The sequence below is a fragment of the Terrapene carolina genome, unplaced genomic scaffold, assembly GCF_002925995.2.
Source record: "Terrapene carolina triunguis isolate 2854851 unplaced genomic scaffold, T_m_triunguis-2.0 Scaffold841, whole genome shotgun sequence".
Taxonomy (NCBI): Eukaryota; Metazoa; Chordata; order Testudines; family Emydidae; genus Terrapene; species Terrapene triunguis.
The window spans coordinates 57,095-65,238 of NW_020665192.1; the positions used below are offsets into that span (position 1 = coordinate 57,095).

Here is an 8,144-nt window from a genome sequence, read left to right on the forward strand (position 1 = left end):
CACAATGTCTGGGGTGGGGCACTGATATCAGTTTGATCAGAGCCTCCCGCCTCTATCTCACACACAGGGGGACAGGGGTGTGTTTTCTCACCTAGCACCGATACCGATCAGTGTTACCCACAGCCCATGTAAACAGGAGAACTGGAGAAGGGCAGAACTTGGTGCTTGGAACAGTGACAGCAGCACAGAGATGCCCTAGAGGGGAAGTGTCCCACATCTCATTTTGCACCCCCTGAACCAGCCAGTCCCCTGCCATGAGGCTGTATCAGAGCTAGCCCCCTCCCATAGGGGAAAGGCACCAAGTCCATTCCCCATTTCCCTGAGCCAGCCTGTCCCCCATCCCAGGGCTGGTATCAGTCTCACCAATGCTGCAGAGAGGCAAAATCCCCTCCCTGCTCCTATGCCCCTGTTTTTACAACCCAGGTTCTGGTCAGTTTTGCCCCAGCGGTGCGTGGGGAGTTCATGGTGTTGCTTGTTCACTCTAAGCCCGCCGAGATCCTTTGTGGAGCCCCAGTTCTCCAGGACCAAGTAGAGGACCTGGGAAGGTGTCTGCGTCCCTGGGGCTGGGATGGAGAACACTGCATCGGCTGGATTCTCACCGCGGGGGTGTGACTGGGCCCAGCTCACCAAGTGCCCCAGCTTGCTCCCTGCGCCTTCCCTGGCTCTGTCAGCATTTACCGCTCTTCCCGGCGCTGTGACACCCGCAGGTCTGATGGCAGCTTGAGCTGGGACCCTGGGGTGACTCTGGTTCCTGGCATCCAACCTGAGACTTTGAGCATATATGGGACTGTCAGATGACCAGGGCTGCATTGTGCTGGGCACTGTGCAGTATTTATTAGGTGTATTATGGTAGCTCCTAGAAGACCCAGTCATGGCAAAGGGTCCCATTGCCGCTGTACATGACTTGTTAGGTGTATCACAGTAGCACCTAGGTGGACTCCCAGCTATGGCCCAGGACCCCATCATGCCAGGTGCTGTACAAACACAAAACACAACGATGGCCCCTCTCCCCAATTGCTCACAGTCTAGGTATAGACCAGGAGAAAACAAGTAACTACAGACAGGCCGATGGGGAAGAACCAGGGGAACAATATGATGACACTAATATGCATTAGCAGATGGTGCCATATCCCAGTCTGAGACATCTCTTCCCAGAGCATCAGAGCCGCACATGGGCCGTTGATTCGTGCTGCACTGGGCTAGGTTTTTGATGCATTTTCTTTGCAAGGGAGCTGTTGCAAACAGCAATGGAGTTTACCCCCTGCCCGAATAGCCCTTGATTAGAGTCAGTCGGGCTGGGGGGACAAATAGAGGCTCCTTGGGATCAGTCCTTGACATCGGGGCTGAGATGTCTGATGGACGGGACTGGCCTGCCTGCTGTTTGTGATCCCTCTGTTCCCAGACAGGTGCAGAGTAGAAGAGGAATGACATACAAGGGAAACTAAGAATACCCTGATATCGATTTCTCCTCCAGTGGGCCTAAAGTGCACTCCTGTTGGCATGGAGGTGGTCCAGGTGTCAGTGGTGGGATACTGGAGTCAGGAGAACTGACAACACGCACAGTGATTTACTTTTTCACTTGTGATTTTCCTTGTCTTTCTAGCAGATCCGGCATGAATTACTCAAACCCAGGGGGTGAATTCCCCACCAGGCCCAAACCCCTGGTTACACCTGCTAGGTACAAGTTAGCTGGGAGTCCGAGCCTGGGGGCATTCATTCAATTCCCAGGAAGGCACCACTTTATTGTTTTGCAGCTTCATTTTTATTCATTGCTGGGTAAGAAGCAGCGAGCGAAATGCACCAGGCCGCGCGGCAGGGCAGGACAGGGGAGGTTAGAGGGAGGTACTCAGAGCTGTCATTTCATCTTAAATCAATTCAGTGCATAATTTCCTAATTTCTTTTCCCATGAACAAACTCCCGCTCTCCTTGTCGGCGCTGGGAACAGGTGTTTTTGGAACGGGTGGTGGCTACCCCCGGGGGAAATAACATGGAAAATGCCCAATGAGGACAGGGCAGCTTGCAGTTTTAACAGGAGTTAACAGGTCAGAATCTCCCATAAACGGTCACTCGACTGGTTGACATGCGGGAAGGCTACAAACTGCTGTGTCTGCCCCAGGGTTTAGCCTGTGTCCATTACCCCGGGGGAAATAAACCAGCTGTTTCCCTAGTGAAGACGCAGCCTAAGGTCCTGGGTTGGGATTGCCAAGGGAGCTGAGGGAGTTGGAATTGAACATGGATCCTAACTCCCCCAGGCTCCCTGCCTTGATGCTCATGGTTTGGGCACTGCCTGAGTGGAGCGATGGCTGGGGTGGGGGAGATCAGCGTCGGGGGACTCAGCCCCTCTGCGAAGCAGCCCCTACATCTGGGCCATGCAAAGAACAGAAGTGGCACAGCTCCAGCCCCTGCAGCAATTCCCATTGGGCTCAGGGCTGCAGCCTCCTCATCGTCCTCCGTATCCAGGGGATGAAGGTGGAGACTCTCGCGTAGACCCTTGGGGGGCTCCCATTGACAGGCCCCCAAGAGACGACGCCCTGGGCTCTTTTCCCACACACCAGGGGGCCCCCAGAGTCACCCTGAAAAACAAAACAAGCCACAGATGGAGAAAAGCTCAATGAGTCATTTCCCGCCATTCTTCAAACACTGATGGACACTTTAGTGACATCTCCCTGCTATCCAGATGGTCTCTGCTTGGGCCCCGCACAGCCCAGCCTGTCTCAACAAATCCCCAACTCCTCCCAGTTGATCTCTGCCCCACTCCCCCAAGAGAAGATCAGATATTTTCCCATTGGTTTGTACAGCACTTAGTGCAGCAGGACCTGATCTCTGATCTTTGCTTGTGGCCCAACCGCCACACCAGGAGCCTCATTAATAATAACGATTTATCAAGGACGCTTGGGAGTTTCACCTGGAAAGAGGCTTTGTGCTCCTTTGGGTCCCCCACACACATCATCATGCGGGTTTTATATTTAGGATATGTCGCACCAGGATAGTTAGGACAGGCCTCATCGTCCAGCACCTTCAAATCCACCTCCCGGAGCGTATCGGGAAGCACCTCACTGAGTGCGCTTGTGCGGCCCCAGCCAGCGACACTGCACACGGTCCCTGGTTTCACTCGCCGATGAGCCGGGGGGAGACGGATGAGCATCACCTGTTCATTGAGCTCTGCCTTGTGCTCCAGCTACAAACAAGAGAGGACACAAGCAGCAGGGTCAATATGAACATCAGAGCTGATGATGGGTAGAGAGAGAATCCAAGGGGAGAGAAACTACAGCCAATGTCTGTCCATGGAGACACTGGGGGCAGGGTGATGGGCTGGGGGTGGTACCTGCAGCAGTGTGAGGTCACTGGGGGCGGGGTGATGGGATGGGGGCGGTACCTGCAGCAGTGTGAGGTCACTGGGGGTGGGGTGATGGGATGGGGGCGGTACCTGCAGCAGCATGATGTCATTGTTATGGGTCTGTCTGTTGTATTTTGGATGGAGGATCTGGCGGCACACAGAGATTTTCTGTTGACTCTGTTCCCGTTGTTTAATGTTATGGGCTCCCAGGCACACGGTGATGTTGCTGTAAAAGCCAAGAGCAATACATGGGCATTGGGGCAGGAGTGTACTGAGGTGGGGGATGGGCACATGTTGGTCTGACATAAGTACTGATCTTGTGGGGACAGGGCAGCATGTGACGCTCAGGCTGTGATCTCAGACTCCTTCATTCCCCTTGACCCCTTGGTCTCAGCTCCTCTCCAGCCAGGGAACCCCTCCCAGCTAGATCCAGACGGGTCTATGCCCAGCTCCCCCCTGTCCGGAGCCCTGCAGAGCTGTTCTGGGGCTGTGACTCCCTCCCTGTCCCATCTGGGCAATGGGCCAGATCCCAACTGGTATCAATGGCAGTAGCCCCATTGGTTTACCCAACATTGGATCTGGATCATGGTTTTCAGAGGCCCCTAGAGACACGTTAACGCCCCCTGAGCAGATCAGACCCCTGGGCTCTGCTCTCCCAGACTGTCCTTCTAACTGCTCCTTCCCTGCAACCCATGATGGCGCCGGAGCTCCCAGCTCCCCCATCACCTGATAAGCCTGACTTGCCCTGACATCCCCAGCACAGAGGCACTTACTCTCCATTGCAGTGAGCGGCCGTGAGCACAAAGTTCTCTGACACCAGGAACCCTCCACAGTGAAAACTCTGGTCTTTACGTCGTATAGTCAGATAGGCCATGTAGGGTCTGGAGTGGGGCTGGGCTTCCTGTCCGCCAATGATCTCTCCTGGGGGGAGACCAGGTTCATATAAAGAGTCTCATCGTCTCCCTGGCCTGGGCTGGGATCAATCTCCCCATCCCAAAGGGGAGTCTCCACAACCTCAACCCATCCCCTCTAATGCTGTCCTTGGGGAATGCCTGTACCTGGAACCCTGCCCCCTCCTCAGCTCTCCCCCAGACTGGACACCCCATGTAGCTGGAGGTTAAATCTAAAGCTCTGACCTCGCTAGGTGGAGAATCAGTGCCAAAGGCATCGGGAGTGGGTCACTAATCGTACCGCATTGAGGTAACGGCTTTGGTGTCAACATCAGCTAGAACGCCACTGACACGTCCCCTGCTGACGTTTCACCTTCTCCACCAACCCCCAGTGACAAGCTGGGGCTGGTCCAAAGCTGCTCCTCCAAACTGTTTTTGTACAGAAAATCGGATTTTCTAGACAATGAAAAGTTTCCCAGAAGACGTCTCCTCACCTCAAACATTTTGGCATTTTTTTTGGAAAACTGATTATTTCCCCCCAGTTTTTGGCACTTTTCTGCTGAAAATTTGTAAGTTTTTAGTCACCAAAACAATTAATTTTGGTCACACTACAGACTAAGATGGAGTGACGAGGGATGCAAGGGAAACATGCCGCCCCCCATCTGTTTAGCCCTGCTGCTTTCACTCTCCTTCAGCCAGTACTGCTTTCGTTTCTGCAAATGGGAGGAGAAGCTAGGCCAATAATTTTCTGCTAACCAAACGGAAACAAATCGTAGCCAGTTCTCTGAACTGCTCCTTGGACCTACATTTCAGATTAATTCCACAGGAATCATATGGAGGATGCATTGGACCCCTCTTCAATGTTCAATGCAGGCGCTGCGAAGTCAGCTGCTGACTTAACCCACATGCTCAAAGACCAGTCGGCTTTGGATGGAACTGAAGGGGACAGTGTTTTCTTTTGTTTTTCCCATCAAATAAAATTAAACATGTAATTTTCAGCCTAGTGGGTGTTATCTGGAAGCAGAATAAACCAGAAAGACTTTGGCTAAGCAGAGCACTAACAGCAGTGAAAAGACAAGTACCGCCAAAACGGAAATCCAAAAAGCGACCAACAATTGAAGATTAGAACATAGACATCCTAAGCTTGGCTACCATGGACCAAGCTGTAGACTGTTACAGAACTTCCCAAGAAAAGTTGTTAGAGATATGAGATGCTCTCCTGGAAGTATTTGATGATCCTGTCAAATGCATTTTCCCCCCTCCCCCTCCCCCCTCATCCCTAGCCACTTCCTTCCGCTCCCTCTATCTTCCCTCTCATTTGAATTTTGCTTCTAGCCTTTATTTTACTTTAATAATTTTTTCTTTAACTAGCTGGATATTTATAAAGCATATTTTGTTTGTAAATTGTGGAATACAATAAGGGATTGATATTGTAACCATTCATACTACAGATAACTAAATGTTTCAAGCCTAGCTAAGGTGAGGTAGTGAATATTTTATATCTTATGAGGTGTTTATGCAGTATGAGAAGTTTATGTACATTTTGCTGTTTGTTTTCTCAGTCTCGCTATATGCTTTTTAAAAATTAATAAAAAGTTACTAGAAAAACAAATTACTTGGGGGGTTTTCAATTAAAAGTCAAAATTTCCCAGGGAAAAACTTTTCAGACCAACTCTGAATACGTCTCAGCCCAGGTGCATGAAGTCAAAGCTAGACAATTGGTGTAAAGACAACAGGGTGGAGGGAACAGGAGGGGGGAAGAGCTGGTGAAGCTGAAGGACAATGTAGGCAGAAGAACAAAAGAGGAAAAACCGGGCAGGGATAGATGGAGGTGGAAGTGAGAAGGTCTCTAACTATCAGAGGGATGTAGGACTTAGGAATTGCCAGACTGCCTGGTTTGTTTTAACCCTGTGCAAATGCACTTCTTAAGGCACTTGTATGGGTTGAAGGCTGGTTCTCTGAGGTTAACTGGCCCCTGGGAACAGGAGCGGCGCCCTAGGTGGGTTTCCTTCCGTGCTCCCGGTCGTCGTCACCAATTCTGCGGCGGAGGGATCCTTCCGCACTCCTGGTCTTCGGGGCACTTCGGCGGCAGATCCCAGAGCGAGTGAAGAACCCGCCGCAGAATTGCCGCCGAAGACCAGGAGTGCGGAAGGACCCCCCGCCGCAGAATTGCCACCGAGGGGGGCAAAATGCCGCCCCCCCCAAATCCTGGCGCCCTAGGCGACTGCCTAGGTCTCCTAAATGGAAGCGCTGGCCCTGCCTGGGAAGTTTCCAATGCTTCATCCAGGTTTAAATCAATATCAGGGCAGCCACAAGCAGAGCTGAACCAGTTGAACTACAGATGTGGTTTAAAATCAGGATAATTAAAGCAATACAAGTTTGTGCGCAGCTCACATCTAAATGTTTTAACAGACAACTCTTGGCTGTTAGTTTGACGTCCATATGAACGAGGCTGTTTTGACAGTCTGGTGCTGTTATTTGCATATGGTGCCACCAACCCAGATGAGAGCCCCGTTGTGCCGGGTGCTGCACAGACCCTCAGGGAAATTCAGTCCCTTCCCTAAAGACTTTCAATTTAAAATGACATCACAGACAAAGGTGCTGGAATGCAGGAGTCCTGGCTGCCATCCCCCAACTCCACTCTAATCACTAGACCCCAGTCCCAAGCGGGGGATAGAACCCAGGAGTCTTGGCTCCTAGCCCCTAGTTAAAATACCCCTCTGTCTCTCTCCTGTTCTCAAGCTCTCTGTGTATTTCTCAGTACCAGCTCCATCACCCAGACTCCTTCACCCCACACCTCCAAACCGTTCCCTAGCTGGGTCCTGGGAGCCAGAAATCACCCTGGGAGATGCCTCTGACTCTGGGGAAGATCCGAGATTTGCAAACAGCCCAGAGAGCTCCCGGCTCCATCCCCAGGATCCCTGACACTCCCACACTCACCAGCCCCAGCACCGGGGGGCAGGAGAAAGGCCACGGGCAGCAGGATCAGGATCAGCATCGTCACCATCTGGGGAAAGTGACAGTGCTCGTGCCTCAGCCCTGGGGGATTTATAGAGTCAGCAGGAAACCACAGATCACGTTTGCTCTCCCCTCGTGGGGAGCTGGAACCATGCAGGGGCCCTCAGAAACCTCAGCATTCCTCCACTGACACATGGGGGGCACGAGGGAGGGAGCTGGTGGCTGGAAAAAAACCTCTCTCTGGAGGAAGGAGCCAGGGGAAAGTCCCTCTGGGACAAGGCATCTCTCTCCCCATCCCAGAACATCTAGGAGCAGGGCCCCCTGAGACCTGCCTGGAGCCCAGCACACCTGGCACCGGGCTCATCTGGAGCTCACCCGTCTCCTCTGCTCCAGCAGCTCATCTGGTGGGGAGTGCGGCCAACGCTGAGTCACCCGCTGGCTTGGCTCAGCTCCCTGCTTCTGCCTCAGCGTACATCTAAGAGCAGTAAGAAGGGGATGGGGGCCCTGCTATGACTTCCTGTAGCCCAGCCACAGAGCCCACAATAGAAATTCTCCCAGAGGCTGGGGAGCACGTAGGCCACCCAGTGGTGGACCAGAGGGAGCACAGATACCATGGTGATGGGCGATGGAGAAGGCCCTAAACAGACGGTGCTGGAGCCGTGATCCTCTGGGCCTGCCCCATGGCTGGCATCATTGAGTAAAGAGCAAACGTTCCCACACAACAGGGGTGACCATTTGGAAGTGTGACCCTGGATGTCCAGACATTTGAACATCTCGCACGTGCACAATTCTGGGCCCCAGAAAGTGGCTTAATATTGTCCTGAGGCCCTGGCCCCATTTCTCCATCAAGCTCCAAGCTCTCCTGAAATGCCTTGGTGTATTTCATAAAGTCCCAGCATCAGGAGTAATGGGATCACCTGCGAATTTCAGCTTCCCTTGTGGTAAATTGGATGTTTTGA

The 8,144-nt window shown here is 52.6% G+C and overlaps 1 protein-coding gene across 1 annotated transcript; it reads right to left on the minus strand.

Moving 5' to 3' along the window:
• Nucleotides 1-1,764: 1,764 nt before the first annotated feature.
• Nucleotides 1,765-7,234, minus strand: LOC112125714 (cathepsin G-like). Its single transcript, XM_026660892.2, has 5 exons — nt 7,168-7,234; nt 4,111-4,258; nt 3,428-3,563; nt 2,906-3,178; nt 1,765-2,573 (listed from the first exon to the last, which is right to left on the minus strand). Exons 1-5 carry the CDS (start codon nt 7,232-7,234, stop codon nt 2,424-2,426), a joined length of 774 nt encoding a protein of 257 aa, XP_026516677.1. The 3' UTR covers nt 1,765-2,423.
• Nucleotides 7,235-8,144: the final 910 nt, after the last annotated feature.

Bases quoted from the DNA above. Each gene is read 5' to 3' on its own strand.
- LOC112125714 (XM_026660892.2), bottom strand. From the start codon at position 7,234: ATGGTGACGATGCTGATCCTGATCCTGCTGCCCGTGGCCTTTCTCCTG. The intron at 3,564-4,110 runs GTAAGTGCCTCT...TGGCTTTTACAG, and splicing joins GCCGCTCACTGCAATGGAGA to CAACATCACCGTGTGCCTGG. The intron at 2,574-2,905 runs GTGAAACTCCCA...TTTGTTTTTCAG, and splicing joins AGCACAAAGCCTCTTTCCAG to GGTGACTCTGGGGGCCCCCT.